A 26,941-nucleotide genomic window follows, 5' to 3' on the forward strand; every position below is an offset into this window, starting at 1 on the left:
CACTCCCATCATCCTCCGATCCAATTCAATCAATGCCAATTGGATCAAATGTATAGACTTGAGTTTTTATCACCTTTGCTTTACTAGGGTAGTTGATTTTGTTACATCCAACTCAATGTAGCAGCTTATCATGTTTTAAACATCTTTGAATTGAATTTATATGAATTATTCTGTTTGTTTATTGGTATATTTTGTTTGTTTATTGGTACAAAAAGGGATACATAGAGAAAACTGTGTCAATTCTTCCCAAGGAGTTGCTTTAAACTTGTAAACTTGTAAACTTGTACTATGGACTAACTAACAGTTCTTCCGCCACGAGCAAACAATTACTTACATACACACTAAACTTTACCATAGCAACATCAACAAAATGCTTTTGAGACACAATTACACTGATAATGAAACAACTACATCAGAAACGAGCCATACTAAATATACATAAATATATGTAAGTATACACATTGCTATTCTACTCACCTACCATCTTGTGTCGCTCTTCCCTTTGTTCCCTCCATATAAGCGAAAGAGGCTGTAAGCGGAGATGCAAGAGAGAATAACTGTGCAAAGACTAACCACCACAGAACTTGCTATTCCTTGTGCAATTTGGTTACAGAACTTCTCATAGAAACCACAAGTCTTCATCCATTGCAGTTCTGTTTGTCCGAACTTTCCAATCACAGATGACTCTGCAGTTGTTGCTACTGCTGCAAGGATCAGATATGCCATCACCTGCATACAAACAATTAAGTTGTATTATTCAACCTGTTAAAAGTATCATACTCGTTGGGACTCTTAAAACACAAACATGGAAAAGCTTTTCAAATTTCATATTTAAGAATCATGCGTTCAGGACATGTTACATGTGTATGGCAAGGTAATTGCAGAATTGAATAATTAAGTATGCCAACATATGTCTAAGATTCTAATTCCTTGCAACTGCTCATTCTTCATAAAGTGAACAATTCTATGGGTCTCAGAAGTTTCTACTAACTTGCACAACTTCCAGTTTTGTGTAATCATAAAGGAAACAGGAAGATAGCATTGAGAGTTCGACCAGATTTCACTTCTAGAAGATATCAGAATCAAAGAGTTAGTAACAGTACTACGGAGTAACTAACTATCCAATGTGTACTTGCATGACAAACAAACTTCACTAAGTAATTTATACGGGGACATAGAGATTGGTTTTCCAGTCTCCTACTGTTTTGTTATGAAGTGAGTGGAGACCCTTCACCATTTGAACAGGTTCCTATGAAATGCAAATATGTACATGGAGGTAGAAGCATGCAGAATCTACGATCAAGGCCACAGAAAACTGTTGTTTTGAAAACCAGGCCAAAAATGCACAGAAGATCCTATAATTCTTTGAAGAATTAGAAACCTCAAATCGAGTACACTTTATTAGTTCATCATTGTTCATGTCATAGTTACTTATAACTATTCTCTAGTCCCCTCCTCCCTAAACAAAAGAAGAAAATCTAATCCTCTAGCAGCGTGTATAAGCGCGGTCTTATGAATGCAGCCTTGCCTCTTACGCATATTGTGATCCTGATCCATTGGTACGTTAACGGTACAAATCGTTGGGCCCAACCGTACTTTTTTTACCTACTTTGTCAACAAAATAATAACTTTAGGCCCAAGAACTCTTTACAAAGCAAACTTGTACCAATCCTTTGTTAAAAATGTAGAGGCTTTATTTTCTCCAAGGACCGTCAAATGGTACGTAATGGTAGGTGTCACAGTGTCAGTACAATTCATGATACTTCTTTAATGAAGATGAGTTTGCATAACATGAGAAACATAGGGACCATCAAGTAATACAACTATAAGGAGGTTATGAATTAATGCCAATGGACTTAATGTCTGACCCACTAAATCATAGGAGTAATTATTGATTAACAACACAAACATTTTGCATCATTTGAGGGTCACCGACCTAACAAGAGTATATTTTTGTTAACAATCAACTTGAAAAAAAGCTACATGTACACCTAGTGTACAAAATTCTATTATACACCATCATTAATTTGTTGACACATCAATACATCATCATACCCAATAAAAAATAAGAATGAAAGACAATAAATATGTCATTTCAACTAATAGAAAAGCATGGTGTACAAGATGCTTTGTACACTATGTGTACATGTATTAGGAATCAACTTATTTCTTCTTCCATATTCCCGGTCGCTCAAGATATCTACCCTCCCTGGTCAACTTAAAATATGGGGATTTGAACCTAATAGGGCAAATGTCGTACACCGTCCCTCAATCTTAACCAAGGCCAAAAGCTCGTCGGTATTTAAAATATCAATGTAATATTATTTGACCGGCATAAAATACATAATGCAACAATGAACAATTTCTTAATTTACACATTCATATCTTAATGTCACCAATTAAGGGCAGTAAAAGTCTCAAAGTATCAGTCCCACAGGGAAAATGTTCATGATTAGGAATAAATTTTAGAATAATTCAACTAATACCAACTATTTAAGAACTTAATAACTCAAAAAAAAAACGTAATTAAAATTTGAAGCAGAAATCAGTATGAGTAATTGAGTATGATATACCTGATCACCAGAAAAGATGAGCCAGGCTAGAGGTTTGCTAAAGAGAACACTTCCTCTTATCATTCCCAGAATACATCTCACTAATTGCAACATTGAATATGCAGCTACTATCCCATTAGCTACCACCAAGAACCTGGTTACCAAATCAAGATTACAAATTTAATACTTTACATTTTTTTTCTAAGGAAACCATGTTAATTACAAATTTGATCGGTTTAAAATGAGGAAAAAAACACCCTTGAGTAACACGGGAACAAGATAGATTTTGTAAGAAAGGGTTCGATTCTCATTGCCCTCGGGCAGTAAATCTAGAAATCAAAAAAGTTACAAAGGTAAAAAAGAAGCAAGATGTAAATCTTACACAAGGGACTTCATGTCAGTGAAAGTAGCCTTCTTAGTGATGGAGAAGATGACCTTGACCTCACTATCAAACCCAATAAGAGCAGCAGCAACAACACCCAATCCTAGAATCAAAACCCTTAACACCATTTCAGCAATTTTGACCCTCCTTTCAATAGCCACTTTAGCAGTGCAGCTCCCATGGTGCACAGCCACATTTCCAGGGCTTATTCCAAAACTCATCTCTTTTTTTCACAACAAACTTCAAAATTTTAAACCAAATTTTGTTAAAATTAAGACTTAAGAGAGAGAAAATGAAAGCCTCAAACTTTGCTCTTATAATAAACACAATCAACAGTTCTATACTTCTATGTATGGTGGACCCTTTAAAAAATTGGAAAATTGAATGAAATTACAAATCAATACTCACCACAAAAATGTTACTAATTAAGGGTGATAGTGGGAAGGAACAGGTGCAAGGCAAGAAGAAGTGACAAGTGGTAGTAGAGTTTATAAGTAACAATGGAGGACAAAATTGAATCTTTAATGAGTACGGAGTGGAAGAAAATGGGGTCAGGGCATTAAAGTGGGCTCAAATGAGTTGGAGCTTTCATATGGGGAAGGACAGTTCCTCGTCCCAAGAAGGAAGTGTGAATTCTGAGAAAGGAGAGAGAAAATCGAGGGTAGGAGAAAGTATTAATGAAGGCCCATTACTTCAACAAATGCAGATTGGCTAACAAGGTGAACTGCTCAAGTACTCCTCTGTGCTGTAGACTACTCACTACTGGTTCTCTAGGTTTTGATTCTTTTGTTTCATTGTTTAGGGAAGAAAGTTTAAAGAGGTTTCATCACACAGTTTAGATTGGGTTAGTTTTTTCGGATATTAGATATATGTGGCAACACATAAATAGTTACTCCGTAAAAGACAAAAAAAGAAGTAGCATTCATGTTAAAAAGAATTATGTTGTATTAGCTTTTCTTAAGGGGCCTGCCCCTCTCCAATCAACAAAAAAAAAATGTTAAAAAGAATCATTCTGTAAAAAAAAAAGGTACTCCCTTCGTTTATTTTTGTTTGTTACGTTTAGATTTTTGCGCGTTTATTAACTTATAATAAAGATTCTTTATCTTTTTTATTAAAAAAATAAACTCAAGGAATACTTCAATCCACTAATCATTACAAGTTTACAACAACCAATAAGATTGTTTTATTTATCAAAATGAACCAATAATGGAAAAGCACAAAGATTGCTAACTTAACATACTTGGGAAATTGTAAAGAAATTTAATGAGTTGAAAAAATTGGACCAATTAAAATTAAAAGATGGCACAAAAATCATAGTATAATAAGCTTATAAAAAGAAATATTCTCCCACGTAACAAAACATCGTGAAACACCCTAAAAAGAATACGTAACAAACTAAAAGAAACGGATGGAGTATCATTTTTGTTTAAAAAAGTATCATTCAATTTCTTTTTTGTCTTTTGCTATGATATGCATTTGCTAGCACATATCAGATATCCGAAAATACTTCCTCACTTAGATGGGTGGATAATTAAGGGTGCACAAACGTATAAATTTATAATCCCTCCGTCTCAAATTAGTCGTTAAATTGACCTTTGCACAAAGTTTAAGGTAATAAGTGGTTGTTTGGTTATCAATTGTTATTTTATTGAAAAAGGAGATGTGGTATGAGTTATTGGGTTATTCTTTTAATTGAATGAGAGAGGGTGTGAGGACAAAAAAAATATTAGTGGAAAGAGAGAGGCAATATAACAATTGTGAGGTCATTCCTAATTTAGAAGTATAACAACTGATCTGGGACAGACGAAAAAGAAAAGTGTAACAACTAATCTGGGACGGAGAGAGTACATGTAAATACTATTCTTTCATTCCCTAAAAGATTGTCCAAGTATTTTTCACTTTATTAAGAATGAATTATACAATTTGGTAATTCAAGTGTTACCGTAAATAGTACTCCCTAGCTAGTGAGGTTGTGAGGGTGAATTTATCCTTTAGACTCAACTCCAATTTCATACTCTATTACATCGATATTCTGTTAACTTTTACTTAGTTTTTCATTGTTTGGATTCACATAAAACTTACCTTATTTTTACATGTTATTCTCAAGCTCATCTCATAGTTATCTAAAAGTATGATAAAGTGTGATGACGTGACAAGATTTAATTTTGTTGGGAAAAAAAATTGGTTGCATGCTCATATGATTCTTCAACTGACAATCGAGTCTTGAGTGGAGTTTTGGATTCCAAAACCCACCTTAATTAACTCAATGAGATTAGAGACTAGTGCTTCTCTGGATTTTGATTGTGTTGTTTTCATTGTTTAGGTAGAAAGTATCAAAGGGTTGGTAAATGCTAAGTGTTAAGGAGTAACTAAAAGGAGTAAGTTATGGCCTAATGCTATAATTATTTCCAACCTAAACAATTTGGTAATTTTGACATTATACAGAGTATTTAGATGTAATATCGTTTTTACCAGAGCATAGATCACATTTGTAATGTCCTATCATGTGTCCTATCCCTTAGGTAATGGGACATGAATGAGAGGGACAATGAAATACGTAATGAAATTCTAGTGTAATTATTCTTGGTGTATCTAAAATTTCAATCATTATTATAGGTTCTCTTACTAGGCTGTTACATTAAAATGAAGTAGGGTAACACACTAACACCGTAACGGCGTAACCTATACTTTATGACAAGGTTTCATTCTCACAAATAGGCTTAGAGGTTATTTAGGAGTGACACTTGATACCAAGGATAGTCGGGTCCAATCTTGTGTATCCATTTTAGGCTAACAGTATTTAAATCTTGATACGCTTAATTTGCAGAAGTAATTCTAATAATGTAGAATTTTCATACATTTTGAAGATAATGCTAATGAAATGAGACGCTTTTAATGCATTCTCTACTAAAAGAAGTTGAAAGTGGAGAAGCACTACATATATCATATATGGTTGCATGAAATTATTACTTCCATCTAGTGTTTGTACGACTACCACTGTACTAGTGGAAATTGGTGGTTTGAATGAGTGTCTTTGGTGGGCACGTCTTAAGATGATCTATCTTGTAATCTTGAGACGTTGGATCAAACCATTCAGTCATTCACCAACCACAACTATCCCACATTAAAAGTGAAAGGAGGTATAAAAAAAACCAATTTTACATGCTGCGGCCCTTACCCTATCAACTAAAGGATCAAACAATGATTTACTTGGAGTTTAGTGTCCACAAAATAATTCGTTTGCAAATACAATGAATAATATCTTGGCTTAGTTATCCGATTCAAATCCCCGCCCACATTTGTAATTTAATTGTATTGTATTTGTGGTCCATTCGCATTCAAAATTTGCTTGCAAATTCAAAATTCAACTCTGTAAATAATTAACAACAACTTACACTCCTTGTTTAATAACGCTTGTTAAACTACTGGATAAACATATGTTAAGATATGTTAAGATATTAGATATTATTCTGTGAATATTCTGTAGAGTCCTAACTATGGTAAGTTACCTAATGTGTACCTAGGGTTTAGGTAACTGAGTTGTACTATATATACGTGTGTGATTAATGAGAATGATACGAGATTACACAATATTTGACATGGTATCAAGAGCCTAGGTTAAAAACCCTAGATTTTTTTTTCCGCACGAGTTTGAGAGAGTTTGAGAACAGCGAATTCCTTCGCTTGTTGAGTACTGCGTTCTGAGGAGTTACAAATTCCTAGGGCATAACAATGGGTAATGACGAGGAGCCACCACAAAAGACAATCGCCGCCGCCGTCGATCTGGACTACTATCTTGGGTCAGGTGACGGCCCCGGTATTGTCATCACCCCTGTAAAACTTCGAGGAGCGTCGAACTACGATGAGTGGGCCAAAGCGGTTCGTCGCTCGATGATTTCAAAATTCAAATTTAGTTTTCTTGATGGGTCTGTGAAGGAGCCCATTACGGACGAGACGAAGATGAAACATTGGATTGCGGTCAATTCGATGGTGGTGTCTTGGATCACAAACACCATTGACGAGAGTTTGCGTTCGAATCTGGAGGACTTTGATATTGCTCACGAGTTGTGGAGTCATTTGAGGACGCGGTACTGCGTCGTGTCGGGCACCAGGGTCTGCCATATTAAGATGGCTCTGAGTGGTTGCAAGCAGGGCGCGTCTGAGGGCGTCATGGAGTACTATGGCCGCTTGTCGAAGGTATGGAAGGAGTACGTACAGTATGCACGAGTTCCCAGGTGTGTATGTGCGGGTTGTACGTGTAATATAGCGAAGCAGGTGGGGGACATTCACGATGAAGATCGTCTGCACTATTTCCTAATTGGCCTGGATGATCACTATGAAGCCATTCGTGCACAACTGTTAGCACGATCGCCGTTGCCAGGACTCGACGAGGCGTACCAGACGGTTATGAATACCGAGACCATGCGCGCCAAGGCAGCGAGAGGTCCGGAGAGTGTCATGGCGTTCAAGGTCGAGACTAAGGCTCGGTCGAGGTCGGGAGATGTCAGTGGCAGATTTTGTGGTCATTGCAATCGTGAGGGTCATGAGGAAGAAACTTGTTATCAGCTGATTGGATTTCCTGAATGGTGGGATGAGAAGAAACGAGGTGGACGAGGGCCTGGTCGAGGAGGCAGGACGTCGATTAGAGGAGGCAGAGTAGCTCGTGGGGCAGCATCGTCGACCAGTGGTGTCGCTCGTGCCAATGTCGTGAGCAATGCCACAGGAGGGGCGACAACCACTGTGACGAGTGGAGACGACTCGCAGGGTGCAGTGACGACAACCAATCATGAGCTTGTTGGGGTGACGAAGGAGCAAGTCCAGCAAATAGTTGACATCTTGTCACGACCTTCAAACAAGTTGCAAGGTAATCTTGATTTACGATGGATTGTTGACAGTGGGGCATCACGTCATGTGACGGGTGATATTTCAATCCTGAGAAATATCAAGACATCAAGAAATTAATCAACAGGTTGTGTTGCCGGACGGTCAACCTGCAAATTCAAACCAATATGGTTCGGTGGTCTTGGAGGATGGTTTCGTGGTCGATAATGTTCTATTTGTGCCTAAATTGAACTGCAATTTAATTTCTGTAACTCAATTAAGTGACGAATTACATTGTGCTACTCAATTTACTAACAAAATGTGTGTTCTTCAGGACCGCTCGACGAGGATGGTGATTGGCGTAGGTGATCGACAGGAAGGACTATATTTTTTCCGTGGGGCTCCAAAGGTTCGTGTGCTAGCAGTGGAGTGTGTGGTCGACTTGTGGCATCAACGGATGGGGCATCCGTCGGAAAAAGTGTTGCAGTTACTTCCTCATGTGAGTCATAAGATTAGGAAGAATAAAACAATTTGTGATGTATGTCCGCGGGCAAGACAATGTAGGGAGATTTTTCCAGTTAGTGTTAGTCGTGCTAGTCGCACATTTGAATTGGTTCATCTTGATTTATGGGGACCCTACAAGACTCCCTCGTCTTGTGGGGCAAAGTATTTTTTTACCATTGTTGACGATTATTCTAGAGGTGTGTGGATTTATTTACTGAGTAATAAAATGGAAGTTGCATCGACATTTCTTAATTTTGTTGCCATGATTAAGTGTTAGTTTAATCGATCCCTTCGAGTAGTACGTAGTGATAATGATACTGAATTCAATTGCTTACAAAATTGTTTTCGTCAACATGGGATTCTGTTTGAGTCGTCGTGTGTTGGGACGCCTCAACAAAATGGGAGAGTCGAGAGAAAACACCAACATATTTTGAATGTTGGGAGGGCGTTACGTTTTCAAGGAAATCTTCCAATAAAATTTTGGGGGGAATGTATTTTGGCCGCCTGTTACTTGATAAACCGTACACCTACCCCGATCCTTGACAATAAAACACCTTATGAGATGTTGTTTGGTAAACCACCATCGTATGTGCCTATCCGCGTTTTTGGGTGTCTGTGTTATGCATATAATCTCCGGTGTAAAGGGGATAAGTTTGAGTCTCGGAGTCGCCGATGTGTGTTTTTGGGTTATCCGTTTGGCAGGAAGGGATGGCAACTTTATGATCTAGAGACACATGAGTTCTTCGTCTCACGGGATGTCAAGTTTCATGAAGGGACGTTTCCTTTTGTAGATGAATCGGATGTGTTGCCACTGGTGCATGATGGTCATGGGTGTCAGGTTATGATACATATGACAATTACATAGATCATGCGGAAAAACCATTAACCCAGGAAACATATTATTTACACATAATCATATAGCATAATTAGATGCATACTCTTTGTTGCGTGCCTTCCCTAGCTGCGCCCGAACCGAACAAGAACAAGTCTTTTTAGGACTCCAAGTGTCGTCCCTCCGTAGAAAGTCCACAGCACGTCCGGATCCGCCTTAAGATTGACCAACTAGAATCGCCCTTAAGGTACTCAGAAAATTCGGCACTTTTGAGCAAGATGTGTGTTTGATTTTCTCTCAAAAACTCACTTTTGAATACTTGAAAACTTGTATATAAATTATGAGCCCTAGGCCTTTATTTATAGAGTTATGGAAAAGGAATCGTAATCCTAGTAGGATGCGAATTAATTGGAATTAGAATTCTACATGAATTCTACTTAATCAATTTATCCAATAGGAATAGACATTTAATCATACACTGACTCTTGCAGATTCAGGAATCTCGCATGAGCTGAAACTCACACACACACGGCAGCCACAAGGGCTGCCCATGCGCGTGCGAGCAGCAGCCCGCGCAGCACGGCCCACGCATGCGCGGCCTTGTGCGCGCTGGGCTGTGGCGTGCGTGCTTGCTGGGCGATGGCCTGGCTTCGTGCTGGGCCTTCGTCCGGCAGGCCTCGTCCGATGCTAATTCGTACGATACGCTTCCGATTAAATTTCCATTTCCGGAATCTATTTCCGATACGAACAATATTTACGTTTCCGGCAATATTTCCGATTCTGGTAATATTTCCATTTCCAATAATATTTTCCGATACGTGCCATGTTTCCGTTTCCGGCAACATCTACGACTTGGATAATATTCATATTTCCGATACGATCCATATTTCCGTTTCCGGCAATATCATCGTTTCCGGAGTATTCATTTCTTGCCTGTGACGATCTTAGCTCCCACTGAAACCAAGATCCGTCGTTTCCGAATATTCATAGATGGAGTATTTAATGCCATTAAATACTTGATCCGTTTACGTACTATTTGTGTGACCCTACGGGTTCAGTCAAGAGTAAGTTGTGGATTAATATCATTAATTCCACTTGAACTGAAGCGGCCTCTAGCTAGGCATTCAGCTCACTTGATCTCACTGAATTATTAACTTGTTAATTAATACTGAACCGCATTTATTAGACTTAACATAGAATGCATACTTGGACCAAGGGCATTATTTCCTTCAGTCTCCCACTTGTCCTTAGGGACAAGTGTGCATTTCCTAATTCCTTTGTCGCTCGATGCTTGCTCTTGAACATAAGGTAAGAGTTGTCATCCTTATTATGTCCAGAGGTGTTCCTCGGTTTCAGAGTTCAACTGATCAAATAAACAGATAATCATAGCCTATGATTCATCCGAGCACGGCCATGCATTTCACAGTTTCTAGCTCTCCGAGTGGCCTTGTACAACTTTTAAGCATCTCATCCCGATTTATGGGAGGACAATCCCAATCTTGCGATCTTGAGATTAGACTTCGTTTGATAGGTGATTACCTGAGCGTTGCCTTTATAGCCTCCTTTTACGGTGCGACGGTTGGTCAACGTCAAAGCAACCAGTTCTCAAACAAGTAATCTCAAATCACTCAGGTATTGAGGATTTAGTGTCTAATAATTTAATGAAATTTACTTATGACAGACTTTCATCTCTTACAGTAAAGTTTCATAGGTCTTGTCCGATACTAGTCTTCCCAAAGTAAGTATCTATGCAAATGATTATGACATTGCCATGTCCACATAGTTCAAGAAACAGAACTACTAGTCATCTTGCATTCTAATCGTCTAACGTTTTCTATGCGTCCAATTTTATAGAAAGCTCCGATTAGGGACCATTTTCAACCTTTGACATTCAAGTTCACTTGATAGACATTTCTTAGTCACAGGACTGGTCCTGACAGTCTATCTTGAATATATCGTCAAGTTGAAGGGACTCATCATTTAATAAACCACAAATTAAATGGAAAAATGAATTCCTTTCATTTATTGTGAATGATTAACCAATAATGTTTTACAAAGATTTAAACTCTAAAACTTTAAAACATTAAACAGAGACATCAAAGCCATTCTCCAATATGCTTGATTCCCATAGCTGCAGTGTGCGAGTTGTGCTTCGCTTGCGGCAGAGGTTTAGTTAATGGATCTGATATGTTGTCATCAGTTCCAATTTTGCTTATCTCGACTTCTTTTCTTTCAACGAACTCTCGTAGAAGGTGAAATCTACGAAGTACATGCTTGACTCTCTGGTGGTGTCTAGGCTCTTTTGCCTGTGCAATAGCTCCGTTATTATCACAATACAGGGCTATTGGTCCTTTAATGGAGGGGACTACACCAAGTTCTCCTATGAACTTCCTTAGCCATATAGCTTCCTTTGCTGCTTCATGTGCAGCAATGTACTCCGCTTCAGTTGTAGAATCCGCAATGGTGCTTTGCTTAGCACTTTTCCAGCTTACTGCTCCTCCGTTGAGGCAGAAGACAAACCCAGACTGTGATCTGAAATCATCTTTGTCGGTTTGGAAACTTGCGTCCGTATAGCCTTTAACAATTAATTCATCATCTCCACCATAGACCAGGAAGTCATCTTTGTGCCTTTTCAGGTACTTCAGAATATTCTTGGCAGCAGTCCAATGCGCCTCTCCTGGGTCTGACTGGTATCTGCTCGTAGCACTGAGTGCGTACGCAACATCCGGGCGTGTACATATCATAGCATACATTATTGAACCAATCAATGATGCATATGGAATCCCATTCATTCGTCTACGCTCATCAAGTGTTTTTGGGCACTGAGTCTTGCTTAGAGTCATTCCATGAGACATGGGTAGGTAGCCTCGCTTGGAGTCCGCCATCTTGAACCTATCAAGCACTTTATTGATATAAGTGCTTTGACTAAGTCCAATCATCTTTTTAGATCTATCTCTGTAAATCTTGATGCCCAATATGTACTGTGCCTCTCCTAGATCCTTCATCGAAAAACATTTCCCAAGCCAAATCTTGACAGAGTTCAACATAGGAATGTCATTTCCGATAAGCAATATGTCGTCGACATATAATACTAGGAAAGCAATTTTGCTCCCACTGACCTTCTTGTATACACAAGATTCGTCCGCGTTCTTGATGAAACCAAAGTCACTGACTGCTTCATCAAAACGTATATTCCAGCTCCTGGATGCCTGCTTCAATCCGTAGATTGACTTCTTTAGCTTGCATACCTTTTTAGCATTCTTTGGATCCTCAAAACCTTCAGGCTGTGTCATAAACACAGTTTCTGTTAAAACGCCGTTTAAGAAAGCAGTTTTGACATCCATCTGCCATATTTCGTAATCGTAATATGCAGCGATTGCTAACATTATTCGAATAGACTTTAGCATTGCAACTGGTGAAAAGGTTTCATCGTAATCCACACCGTGGACTTGCCTGTAACCTTTTGCAACCAATCTAGCTTTGAAAACTTCAAGTTTCCCATCCTTGTCCTTTTTCAGTTTGAAAACCCATTTGCTTCCAATGGCTTGGTAGCCATCTGGCAAATCGACCAAATCCCATACTTGGTTTTCAGACATGGAGTCTAATTCAGATTGCATGGCTTCTTGCCACTGCTTGGAGCTAGGGCTCGTCATAGCTTGCTTGTAAGTCGCAGGTTCATCACTTTCGAGTAATAGAACGTCATAGCTCTCGTTCGTCAAAATACCTAAGTACCTTTCCGGTTGAGATCTATATCTTTGCGATCTACGCGGGGTAACATTTCTAGATTGACCATGATTCTCACCAGATTCTTCTAAAGATCTCTGAGTTTCATCCTGAATGTCATCTTGAGCATTCTCTAGAGTTTGTTGTTCGACTCGAATTTCTTCGAGGTCTACTTTTCTCCCACTTGTCATTTTGGAAATGTGATCTTTCTCCAAAAAGACACCATCTCGAGCAACAAACACTTTGTTCTCAGATGTATTGTAGAAGTAATACCCCTTTGTTTCCTTTGGATAGCCCACAAGGATACATTTGTCAGACTTTGGATGAAGTTTGTCTGAAATTAATCGTTTGACGTATACTTCACATCCCCAAATCTTAAGAAAAGACACATTTGGAGGCTTTCCAAACCATAATTCGTATGGAGTCTTTTCGACAGCTTTAGACGGAGCTCTATTTATAGTGAGTGCAGCTGTATTTAGTGCATGTCCCCAAAATTCTAATGGAAGTTCGGCCTGACCCATCATTGACCTGACCATGTCTAGCAAGGTTCTGTTCCTCCGTTCTGACACACCGTTCCATTGTGGTGTTCCAGGAGGAGTCAATTCTGATAGAATTCCACATTCTTTCAGATGGTCATCAAATTCATAGCTCAGATATTCACCGCCTCTATCAGACCGCAGTGCCTTAATCTTCTTGCCTAATTGATTCTCTACTTCACTCTGAAATTCCTTGAATTTGTCAAAGGATTCAGACTTATGCTTCATTAGGTAGACATAACCATACCTACTGAAGTCATCAGTGAAAGTGATAAAGTAGCTGAAACCACCTCTAGCATTTGTACTCATTGGTCCACATACATCTGTATGGATTAAACCCAATAGTTCATTTGCTCTTTCTCCAACTTTAGAGAAAGGTTGCTTTGTCATTTTGCCAAGTAAACATGATTCGCATTTACCATAATCCTCTAAGTCAAATGGTTCTAGAATTCCTTCCCTTTGAAGTCTTTCTAAGCGTTTCAAGTTTATATGGCCTAATCGACAATGCCACAGATAGGTGAGATCTGAATCATCCTTTTTGGCCTTTTTGGTATTTATGTTATATACTTGTTTGTCGTGATCTAATAAATAAAGTCCATTGACTAATCTAGCAGATCCATAAAACATCTCTTTAAAATAAAACGAACAACTATTGTCTTTTATTATAAAGGAAAATCCCTTAGCATCTAAGCAAGAAACTGAAATGATGTTTTTAGTAAGACTTGGAACATGGAAACATTCTTCCAGTTCCAAAACTAGCCCGGAGGGCAACGACAAATAGTAAGTTCCTACAGCTAATGCAGCAATCCGTGCTCCATTTCCCACTCGTAGGTCGACTTCACCCTTGCTTAACTTTCTACTTCTTCTTAGTCCCTGTGGATTGGAACATAAGTGTGAGCCACAACCAGTATCTAATACCCAAGAAGTTGAATTAGCAAGTATACAGTCTATAACGAAAATACCTGAAGATGGAACGACTGTTCCGTTCTTCTGATCTTCCTTTAGCTTCAAGCAATCTCTCTTCCAATGCCCCTTCTTCTTGCAGTAGAAGCATTCGGATTCAGAAGTGGGTTGACTGACCTTTCTCTTTGCAGATTTGGCGCCAGTTTGCTTAGTTGGGCTGGCCTTGTTGCCACCTTTCTTAGCATTCCTCTTCTTTCCAGATTTCTTGAACTTGCCCCCACGCACCATAAGCACATCCTGCTTATCACTTTTGAGCGTCTTTTCAGCGGTCTTCAGCATACCGTGAAGCTCAGTGAGCGTTTTGTCCAGACTATTCATACTGTAGTTCAGTTTGAACTGATCATACCCGCTATGAAGAGAATGGAGGATGGTGTCTATAGCCATTTCCTGAGAAAATTGCTGATCCAGCCGACTCATATTCTCAATGAGTCCAATCATTTTGAGAACATGTGGACTTACGGGCTCGCCTTTCTTAAGCTTGGTCTCAAGAATTTGCCTATGAGTCTCGAATCTTTCGACTCGAGCCAGATCTTGGAACATGTTCTTCAACTCACTGATGATTGTGAAAGCATCTGAGTTGATGAACGTTTTCTGCAGATCCGCACTCATAGTGGCGAGCATTAGACATTTCACATCCTTGTTGGCATCAATCCAACGATTGAGGGCTGCCTGAGTGATCCCGTCGCCTGGAGCTTCGGGCATCGCCTCATCTAGGACATACTCCTTTTCTTCCTGCATAAGAACTATTTGCAAGTTCCTTTGCCAGTCAAGGAAGTTTTTCCCGTTCAACTTCTCCTTTTCGAGAATTGATCGAATGTTGAATGAATTGTTGTTTGCCATATTAAAAACTACAATTGAAAAGAATAAACAAATAAATAACCATTCACAGTTTCTCTTAATAAACTTAAATTCTAGCATTTATGCATAATTCAATGTTTATTAAGCATTTTATTCAAGTTATGTGTTCCGGCAGGTGTGAATAAAATGATTCCAAGATCCTAAAATCATTGAAGAACTAAGCACAGTTTGTCGACTTAATCCTAGAACATCTTAGGTAAGCAAAAGCCTTTTGCTAATAGTCTAGAAACTATTCTTGGTTGATAGGTACGTCTAAGAACTTATTAGGTAAACCTATCGAATTTGCCACGACATAAAAGGACTCCTTACTTATATCGTTGAGTTTCACCAAAACTAACATGTACTCACAATTATTTGTGTACCTTGCCCCTTTAGGACCAATAAGTAACACCTCGCTGAGCGAAAACTATTACTAGATTGATGTAAAGGATATCCAAGCAAGTGTATATTTTGGCATGGCACCTTTTAACTCAATTTTTAAGTTTGGAACTTAAGGCTCTTACTATGTTGGTTAGATTTTAAGTGAACTAAAATCCTTAATCATGCAACATAATCAAGCTTTTGATCTCATGCATTTTAAGACATATTTAAAGCAATAAATAACTTAAAACATGCATAAGATATTTGTGATCTAGTATGGCCCGACTTCATCTTGAAGCTTTGACTTCAAAGTCCGTCTTGAAAATCTCCGTGGGAGGCACCATTTTCTTCAAATAGGATAAGCTATAACTAATTACAACTATTTGATGGTTCGCAGACCATATTTGAATTGAAAATTAACTTTGGTACTTTAGACCAATTACATTCAAATTAATGGTACGCAGACCATATTTTCTATCCTATTTGGGCCATACTAGTCACTTCATGACCTGCAAAACAGTACATATACAATATATACCATTCACCCATTCATTATCATGAATGGCCCACATAGCTGGTTAGTAAAACACATTATGCATCACGTAAACATTTGCAGCAATTAATCAAGGGCACCAATAATCTACCAATTATTCAGTCCTTATTAATTCTAATCGAGTTGTTTTAACCTTAAGGATTTGTAGACCTAATCAAGAGTTTATGACTAAAAAGCACTCCCACTCAAACCAATAAATTCATATGCTTTACTAATTTTAAACATAAAATTGTATTTCTAGTCTAACCGGAAACATACAAATTTAATTAAAATTTAAAGCTCATATAAATTTATAATTGAATCCAAAAATTTAATTTAATTCAGTCGCATTTAAATTAATTCATGATTTTAATTTTAGTAAAATAATTAGAATAAATTCCATTTATTATAATTATAATATTCAAAATTAAAATCCAAGAAATTAATTCAAATTATTAATTTTAAAATTAATTAAAATTACGTAAACTGAAACTTTCAAATTAAACATTCAAAACGATCTAATCGAAACGCAAACACCCTACGCGTTGCACGCCCATGGGCCGTACGCACACAGCCATTGCTGGCCATGTGCGCGCAGCCCATGCGCTCGTTGCATAGCTGCTGCTGTCCCATACGCAAGCCTCCGCACAGCGCCCACCGCACGCGAGCTATCGCTCGCAGCGCGCGCGCGTTACCGCGCTCGCTGGTGCGCGAGATCGCTCGCTGGTGCGCGCGAGCCATCGCTCGCTGGGGCGCTGCATCGCTCGCTGGTGCGCGCGAGCCATCGCTCGCTGGGGCGCTGCATCGCTCGCTGGTGCGCGCGAGCCATCGCTCGCTGGCGCGCGAGATCGCGCGCTGGTGCGCGCGAGCCATCGCTCGCTGGCGCGCGAGATCGCTCGCTGGTGCGCGCGAGTGATGCTGTGCGCAGCGCTCGTGGCACGCGAGCTTGCGCTCGCTGCGCACGAGGCTGCGCGCTGTTATGCGAGGCAGCGCGCGCTGTGGCGCAGCTCGCTTGCTGCCCACACGCGACTGCCTTGGCTCGCCCCTCGCCCATGCCCATCCGTTCATTGCTCGTGGCACACGACACAAGGCAGGGCTGCTGCCTTGCGCTCGTGCACTACGCCCTTGCTCATTGCATTCGTGCCGCACGGGCGACGAGCTCCCTTGCTCGTCGTCGCATGCCCGCATTATACAACACCCCTTAAGGGTAACACGAAGCGTCCACTGCTTCGTGCGTGCAAGTTATTTGAACGAATCGCATAAAATTTTAAATTTATATTTAAAATTAATGACAAATTAATAAATATTATTAATTTCATAATTTTAGGGCGAAAAAATCGAAAATTTATTATCCAATTGATTTCCGATTGATATGGATTCAAGTCTAGGTCATAAAAATTTAAAATTTATCGTAAATTTACAATTTTTATGGTGGTTTTTAATCATAGGTTTCTAATTAAATTACAATTAATTATGAAAATCAAATTAATTCTAAATTATTCTAATTTTCAACAAATTAATCATAATTACAAATTAGATTGCATAATTAACAAGACTAGGCATTCAAACTTGTTAAACATATGCAGTAGGTCAATCAAAAATTCAAGATTTATCAACAGGAATCGCAAATATTTAATTTAACATCTTAAATTTACGAAATTTTGCATCCGAAAAACTAAAACCTTCGAAAAGTCATAGTTAGGCTTCGAATTTGAGAATTCTGGGTTCGGCAGAAAAATACTATTTTTGTCAAAATTTTAGAATGCCTTTTACATGCGGAATTGACACAAAAATCACTCAATTCGGATGAGTAATGAAGAAACTGCCGAAAAACTGCGTACATATAATTAAATAAACGCAATTTGCAATTAATTAACAATTACGAAAATTAATCACCCCTTTTAATTCTTGCAAATTTGTAATATTTAACCATGTTCATGCAATTTAGATTATGAAAATAATAAGGGGCTCGTGATACCACTGTCAGGTTATGATACATATGACAATTACATAGATCATGCGGAAAAACCATTAACCCAGGAAACATATTATTTACACATAATCATATAGCATAATTAGATGCATACTCTTTGTTGCGTGCCTTCCCTAGCTGCGCCCGAACCGAACAAGAACAAGTCTTTTTAGGACTCCAAGTGTCGTCCCTCCGTAGAAAGTCCACAGCACGTCCGGATCCGCCTTAAGATTGACCAACTAGAATCGCCCTTAAGGTACTCAGAAAATTCGGCACTTTTGAGCAAGATGTGTGTTTGATTTTCTCTCAAAAACTCACTTTTGAATACTTGAAAACTTGTATATAAATTATGAGCCCTAGGCCTTTATTTATAGAGTTATGGAAAAGGAATCGTAATCCTAGTAGGATGCGAATTAATTGGAATTAGAATTCTACATGAATTCTACTTAATCAATTTATCCAATAGGAATAGACATTTAATCATACACTGACTCTTGCAGATTCAGGAATCTCGCATGAGCTGAAACTCACACACACACGGCAGCCACAAGGGCTGCCCATGCGCGTGCGAGCAGCAGCCCGCGCAGCACGGCCCACGCATGCGCGGCCTTGTGCGCGCTGGGCTGTGGCGTGCGTGCTTGCTGGGCGATGGCCTGGCTTCGTGCTGGGCCTTCGTCCGGCAGGCCTCGTCCGATGCTAATTCGTACGATACGCTTCCGATTAAATTTCCATTTCCGGAATCTATTTCCGATACGAACAATATTTACGTTTCCGGCAATATTTCCGATTCTGGTAATATTTCCATTTCCAATAATATTTTCCGATACGTGCCATGTTTCCGTTTCCGGCAACATCTACGACTTGGATAATATTCATATTTCCGATACGATCCATATTTCCGTTTCCGGCAATATCATCGTTTCCGGAGTATTCATTTCTTGCCTGTGACGATCTTAGCTCCCACTGAAACCAAGATCCGTCGTTTCCGAATATTCATAGATGGAGTATTTAATGCCATTAAATACTTGATCCGTTTACGTACTATTTGTGTGACCCTACGGGTTCAGTCAAGAGTAAGTTGTGGATTAATATCATTAATTCCACTTGAACTGAAGCGGCCTCTAGCTAGGCATTCAGCTCACTTGATCTCACTGAATTATTAACTTGTTAATTAATACTGAACCGCATTTATTAGACTTAACATAGAATGCATACTTGGACCAAGGGCATTATTTCCTTCAATGGGGGGCTTGACCATTGGAGTTTGGATGAGAGTGGGACTACGGGTCCTGAGACCGTGTCGTCGCCTGCAGGTGATACTACTGGGTTGTCGCCGCCTACAGGTGATACTGAGGGAGTGTTGTCGCATCCGGGAGCTGATGAGGGGGTGTCATTGACCAGTGGCGACGACAGGGGAGTGTCGTCGCCTGTGAGGGAGGAACAACAACATGAAACACCTAGTCGAGTGGATTCAGACGTCGTCTCCTCACAGACAGGTGTAGAGGAGACGACGGGTAGTGACGAGAGTGAGACAAGGCAGTGTGTGGAGGATACGGAGTTAGGAAGGGGGAAGCGTGCGAAGTTTCCTTCGACAAAGCTGAAAGACTGTGTGATACATACAATACGGGAAAAATATAGTACTTCCGACAAAACACCTACGGCGTCATCACTCTCAGGTACTCCTTATCCTATCACATATTTTGTTAATTATGAGCGTTTTTCGTCAAAGCACAGGCATTATATAGCAGCATTGCAAGAAGGGAAAGTTCCTAAGAGTTTTAAACAAGCGATGCAGCATGAGGGGTGGCGTCAGACAATGGCTGCTGAAATCGACGCGTTGGAGGAACAGGGGACATGGACGTTGGAAAATTTACCGGAAGGGAAGAAAGCACTGGGGAGTAAATGGGTGTATACTGAGAAGCGTGATGAGGATGGGAATTTGTTGAGACTGAAGGCTCGATTGGTATGTTTAGGGAATCATCAGGAGGAAGGGTTGGATTATAATGAGACATTTGCTCCCGTCGCGAAGATGGCGACAGTTCGAACTTTCCTAGCTGTCGCAGCTGTCAAACAGTGGGACGTGCATCAAATGGACGTCCACAATGCGTTCTTGCACGGTGACTTGGAGGAAGAGATCTATATGAAGATTCCTCCTGGATTCCATAAGAATCACTTTGACAAAGTGTGTCGAATGAGAAAGTCGTTGTATGGGTTGAAACAAGCACCTAGATGTTGGTTCCAAAAGTTGTCGACGGCATTGACGCACTATGGATTTCGACAGTCGCTGTCCGATTATTCGCTCTTTACTCTGTCTAAAGGTACGTTGCAGCTGAGTGTGCTCATTTATGTGGACGACATGATTATCGCAGGCAATAACAAGTTTGCGCTTGAGAGTTTTAAGGCATACTTGAAGGAGTGTTTTAAAATGAAAGACCTCAGGGCTCTGAAGTACTTCCTTGGGTTAGAGGTGGCACGAAGTAGTCAAGGGTTCTATGTATGTCAGAGAACATATGCCCTCGACATCATCTCAGAGGCCGGATTGTTGGGAAAAAAGCCTGTGGACTTTCCCATGGAACAGAATCATAGGTTGGCATTGGCAGACGGGCCAGACCTGTCGGACGGTGAGCAGTATAGGCGTCTGATCGGACGTCTGGTTTATTTGGCTGTCATGCGACCAGACGTTGCCTACTCTGTACATGTCCTATCTCAATTTATGCAAGCACCAAAGGAGGCACATTGGGAAGCAGCTTTGCGAGTAGTGAGATACCTGAAGAAGTGTCCGGGTCAAGGTATACTACTTCGGTCGGACAGTGCGTTGCAGTTGGAGGGGTGGTGCGACTCGGATTGGGCAGGGTGTCCAATGACGCGTCGGTCGGTGACTGGATGGTTTGTGTCACTTGGTATGTCGCCAGTTTCTTGGAAGACCAAGAAACAGCATACTGTTTCTCGGTCGTCTGCTGAGGCAGAATATCGATCGATGGCAGCTCTGACGTGTGAGTTGAAGTGGTTGAAACAACTACTACGCGACTTGGGGGTGACACACGACCAAGGCATGAGGATGTATTGCGACAGTCAGTCTGCGTTGCATATTGCACAGAATCCGGTGTTCCATGAAAGGACAAAACACATCGAGTCAGATTGTCATTTCATTCGAGATGCGATCAAGGAAAGGATCATCAGTCCGTCGTACGTGTCGACGAAGGTTCAGTTAGCAGATATCTTCACCAAAGCGTTGGGGAAGGCGCAATTTCAGTTTTTTTTTGAACAAGATGGGCATTCGAGATCTACATGCTCCACCTTGAGGGGGGATGTTAAGATATGTTATGATATTAGATATTATTCTGTGAATATTCTGTAGAGTCCTAACTATGGTAAGTTACCTAATGTGTACCTAGAGTTTAGGTAACTGAGTTGTACTATATATACGTGTGTGATTAATGAGAATGATACGAGATTACACAATATTTGACAACATATAATATGATATGATCTGAATAAACATATGTGGTCTAATTCCTAAAAAATGTGCGTTCATTGAAGTTGGGGACGGGGTAAAACTCAACCAATAAGTAGTAGGATATTCTGGTTTTTTAGATGCAAGTCATGCACTCGATCATGCAACACCTTGACTCTCCATTGTATATAATTTACCTACCAATTTTGACCAAATTGTGTACTCCGTAGTTAACTAATACGGAGTAGTACAACACCGCAAATTTTTGGCTATACCCGGGTATAGCCAAAGCTGGCTGTACCCCCATCCAAAACGATGTCGTTTTGTCTTGTTTAAAATGAACATTAATATACTGGTACAAAAATGAACATTTACTATTTTGGAAATGAACATTTATTTATTTATTTGGAATGAACATTTACTATTTTGGAAATGAACATTTTTTTATTTATTTGGAAATAAACTACAAAAACGAACATTTACTATTTCGGAAATGAACATTTATTTATTTATTTGGAATGAATATTTACTATTTTGGAAATGAACATTTATTTATTTATTTGGAAATAAACAATATAGGCGCTTGTAAAAACATAAAAGACCAATGAAGTGAACAATTTCATTATGAACATTAACCATATATTTATTGTGAACAAACAAATAAACAAAAAAGAACAAATAATTCAACAAAAAAGAACAAACAATATAAAAAAGAACATAAAATTCCAGAAAAAAGAACAACCAATACAACAATTATGAACAATTTTATGATGAATTTTAAAGCCAACATGAAAGAACAAACAATAGAACAAGAAAGAACAAATACTGGTACAAAAATGAACATTTACTATTTCGGAAATGAACATTTATTTATTTATTTGGAATGAATATTTACTATTTTGGAAATGAATATTTATTTATTTATTTGGAAATAAACTACAGAAATGAACATTTACTATTTTGGAAATGAACATTTATTTATTTATTTGGAATGAACATTTACTATTTTGGAAATGAACATTTATTTATTTATTTGGAAATAAACAATATAGGCGCTTGTAAAAACATAAAATAACAATGAAGTGAACAATTTCATTATGAACATTAACCATATATTTATTGTGAACAAACAAATAAACAAGAAAGAACAAATAATTCAACAAAAAAGAACAAACAATATAAAAAAGAACATAAAATTCCAGAAAAAAGAACAAAAAATACAACAATTATGAACAATTTTATGATGAATTTTAAATCCAACATGAAAGAACAAACAATCCAACAAGAAAGAACAAACAATAAAGCAGATAATTATTATGAACAAACAAATAAACAAGAAAGAACAAACAATTCAACAAAAAAGAACAAACAATATAAAAAAGAACATAAATTCCAGAAAAAAGAACAAACAATACAACAATTATGAACAATTTTATGATGAATTTTAAAGCCAACATGAAAGAACAAAAAATACAACAATAAGTTTGATGAATGAATTTAAAAAACAACAAGAAATAACAAACAGTACAACAAGAAAGAACAAACAATACAAAAAGAAAGAATAAAAGATTAATGAAGAGTTTAATTATGAACATTAACCATATGCTTATTATAAACAAACAAATAAACAAGAAAGAACAAACAATATAAAAAAGAACATAAAATTCCAGAAGAAAGAACAAAAAAATACAACAATTATGAAAATTTGATGATGAATTTAAAAAACAACATGAAAGAACAAACAGTATAACAAGAAAGAACAAACAGTACAATAAGAATGAACAAACAGTACAACAAAAAAGAACAAACAGTCGACAAGAATGAACAAACAATATGAGCGCGTCGTTTTTGGGGTACAGCCAGAGCTGGCTGTACCCGGGTATAGCAGTTAGCGATTGGTACAACACTACAAGTCTACAACATATAAAAAGCCAAATGTTATTTTTAATTATTCCTACATGGGCCATGAATAATGTCCTTCTAGATGGTAAAATGGGATTATGAATGCTCTTTACTTCATCGAATAGGTACATGGACAAAAAAAAAGTCTCTATTGTATTACTCCCTCTGTCCCTTAATACTCGCACCGTTTTGACTTTTTGCATTATTCACATAATTCACTTTGACCATAATTTATTGCTAGTATATGAAAACAAATGTTAGTATATAATATATTGTTGGCTTCATCTTAATATATATTTTCAAAATATTAATATTTTTACAAGTTTTTATAATATGTAGTTAAAGATATTGGTGGTCAAAATTGTGCATTGACAAGCGTATCCAGTCAAAACGGTGCGAGTATTAAGGGACGGAGGGAGTATACACAAGGAATGATCAATACATACTAACTCATTCTAGCTAGATTGCTACCATATCCGTATGGCAAGATTATACTCTGAATAGCCCACAAAATATCTTCATGAAAAAGACAAGCCTTCGAAGAGCATTGATGAAAGTATGAAGCAAGGTTTAAATGAAATGCGGCTTGTATTATTATTATTAATTGTGTGGGCATTTGTATTAAATTGTTGATCATCAATAACAAATTAAATACTTGGTATGAAATGAATGTGCAATTTGCATTACATTCTTCCATTCCTTGTGAGTTGTGGCCCTCATATATATAATGTCTTCCGATTATCCATTTATACTTTCGATGCAAATTCGATCATCAAATCTATTCATTTACGAACTGCAAATGCAAATTGTGTTATACGAAGTAAGTGTGTTAACACTTAATTGTTGGTGTCCCAATTCTAGCTAGCTACTAGGCCTACCATCTATCTATCTATACTATATATTAAAAAGCGTTGTGAAAAATTTCTATGTGCCACGCAGTACTCTTCCTCTTTACGCCACACCATCCACTCACCAATTGTTATGTCATGGACAATTAAAAATTATTACAATGAGGTTCGAACACAAGACCTTAAGCATAGATGATAACTCTCATTACCATCTTAACCAACCACTATTGTTGTTTAACTCTTCATATTAATTTATAAATAAATGTTAACGTGTAAAACAACTAAATTTTTATGTAACATTTTATTTTCTATGGACTATTTTGATAATAAAAAATTAATAATTAAAGCATTAGGACAACAATGAAGAAATATGATGTCGTAAGTCTCATAAGCATCAACTATAGAAACATCCTACATAGTTGCATATATATCTAATTTGGTGTTTATTAATTTGAAGCACTTAGGCTATGTTTGGCAAAACTAAATTAAATAGAGCTGAAACTGATAAGTTAGCTGAAATTGGAAAAGATTGTAGATGAAACTGATAATGTGCTGAAACTAATAAGGTACCTGATTAGATGAGTTGTTTGGTAGAATTAAGGGTTCAAGGAGCTGAAATTTATAAAATAATTATTTTAAATAAAAATTTGAAGCTAAAATACATGAAAATTGAAGGACCTTAAATTGAAAGGTTACTTTGAATAACGTATCAATTTAAGTCAATTTCAAAACCTTATATTCTATTTAAGGTCCTTGACAAACAACTTTAATAATTTGAGGTGACTTAAAATTTCAGCACCTTATTATTTAAGATGCCTGAAATGCGCGTGTCAAATAGAGCCTTGGTTCCACTAGAACACGAATTATACAAATTGTAAGATGATCTAATTAAACAATTACTTGGCATGATAAATGACGTAGTGTATCTGTGTACTTGATGAACTTAATGGATGTTTATCACTTTGTGAAGTACATGTATTTTGGTCAAATATTAAGCTCAAGAAAAACCTAAATTATAACTATTTAATGTAGCAACCAGGGCATCGCCCGGGCCACACACTAGTTGTACTTTAATTAAGGAACGAGGTCGCGAGGGGTTGTTCCTTTTCATTAACACTAGCACTTTTTTTTTTATATAAACAAATTAATTCATTGATAAAAAGTCATACGACATCTACATAAATATTTAAATCTAACAAATACATAACAATCAAATCAAATGAAAGCTTTCTTTCACCATAGCTACGATCGTAGTGTATCAAACATTCCGTATACCCTCTTTTATATCGCTGTGATTTACAGCCTTCATTGACGAGAGGGTCTATAGATCTGTTGTAGCCGTGACAAATATGATTTTGATTCGTTTGATTGTAGTCGAAAGATTGACATCCTCTTCGATCCCGCATACATCTTTACCAAACAAACAACCTGAACTAAACTAAACACACAAAACTAAACTAAACGCACAAAACTTAACTAGAATCAAACCCACCCAAGGGTACTTACTACACTGAAACTATGTAGTTTTATTGAGATCTAAAGCAAAAAAACAGAACATAATTGAAAGAGGAGGGGTGGAAATAACCAAATTTCCGAAGAAAATTGATTATTTCCGCCCTAGAAAACCTAATTTTTGTAAACCCTAAAAAAAGAGAGAAAAGAGGGAGAGAGGGGGAGGCAGGACAGTGTATCCGTTTTATTTTACACTAGCTCTTTTTATTTCACCTTATTTCTCCTCGTTGGATTTGGCCTAGACTTATTTTTATTTTTTCCTAATATGATTATTCATAATTGAGATTTAAATAAAAACTACGACTTTATTAATAGGTCAAAAGATTAATATCATAATCAATATTATCCGTAGAATAGCTTTTTATTCATTTTTATAATATTGTTATTGTAAATTACAAATTATTGATTTGACTTTACTCATAATAATATAACTACCACTACTTTTACATCGTATTTGATAGACCTTGGTTAAGGAGAAAAAATAAATGATTCTTTCCCTCTCCCATCCTTCAAACCCTAGCCTCTATTGGTAATTCTGAGGGGCTTTCATAGGTTTTACGGGTGGAAAGCCCCATGCAAATTACTTTTCATTAACACTAGTTCCTTTTATTTCACCTTATTTCTCCTTATTGGATTTGACCTGGACTTATTTTTATCTTTTCCTAATACGATTATTCATAATTGAGATTTAAATAAAAACTACTTCATACCAGTTTATTAATAGATTAAAAGATTAATATCATAATCAATCCGCAGAATAGCTTTTTATTTAATTTTATAATATTGTTATTGTAAATTACACATTATTGATTGGACTTTAATTACTCATAATATAACTACCACTACTTTTACATCGTATTTGATCGACCTTGAATAAGGAGAAAAATCAATACTATATACTAAAAGACACACCAGGAATAACACGTGTCATCTCCTGGTGTGTCCTTAGATTTTTTTTTTTAAAATAAAATTTTAATTAACGAATCTTTAAAAATATTTAATTTCTTGAATTTTTTTCTAAAATTACGATTTCATGTGTATTATGGCAATAATCTAACATAATATATTAATAAAATTTGAAAAATAATTGCCAGGAATGGAAAATCATAATTTTTGTGATATTATTGTACGTTTTTATAATATATGTAGTGAGTTGCTACTCCGTAATAGCAAGATAATGATTTGATTTT

At 37.6% G+C, this 26,941-nt stretch overlaps 2 protein-coding genes across 3 annotated transcripts in view; one reads left to right on the forward strand and one right to left on the reverse strand.

Annotated features, from left to right (window-relative positions):
• Nucleotides 1-254: 254 nt before the first annotated feature.
• On the reverse strand, nt 255-3,693 carry LOC110804087 (CASP-like protein 2B1). 2 transcript variants are annotated; one of them, XM_022009650.2, is made up of 4 exons: nt 3,343-3,693; nt 2,935-3,174; nt 2,574-2,706; nt 255-729 (listed from the first exon to the last, which is right to left on the reverse strand). In XM_022009650.2, exons 2-4 carry the CDS (start codon nt 3,153-3,155, stop codon nt 478-480), a joined length of 606 nt encoding a protein of 201 aa, XP_021865342.1. In that variant the 5' UTR covers nt 3,156-3,174; nt 3,343-3,693; the 3' UTR covers nt 255-477. The 2 variants fall into 2 exon arrangements, with proteins under 2 accessions (XP_021865342.1, XP_056684162.1); XM_056828184.1 differs by lacking the exon at nt 3,343-3,693 and having other exon boundaries at nt 2,935-3,323.
• A 2,973-nt stretch (nt 3,694-6,666) lies between these two features.
• LOC130461657 (uncharacterized) overlaps nt 6,667-26,941 on the forward strand; it is a 28,896-nt gene continuing 8,621 nt past the window's right edge. The window contains exon 1 of the mRNA XM_056829817.1: nt 6,667-6,751. Within this exon, the coding sequence (XP_056685795.1) occupies nt 6,667-6,751 (85 nt within the window). The remainder of the gene's footprint in view (nt 6,752-26,941) is intronic.

Source organism: Spinacia oleracea, chromosome 5 (assembly GCF_020520425.1).
Source record: "Spinacia oleracea cultivar Varoflay chromosome 5, BTI_SOV_V1, whole genome shotgun sequence".
NCBI classification, from domain to species: Eukaryota; Viridiplantae; Streptophyta; class Magnoliopsida; order Caryophyllales; family Amaranthaceae; genus Spinacia; species Spinacia oleracea.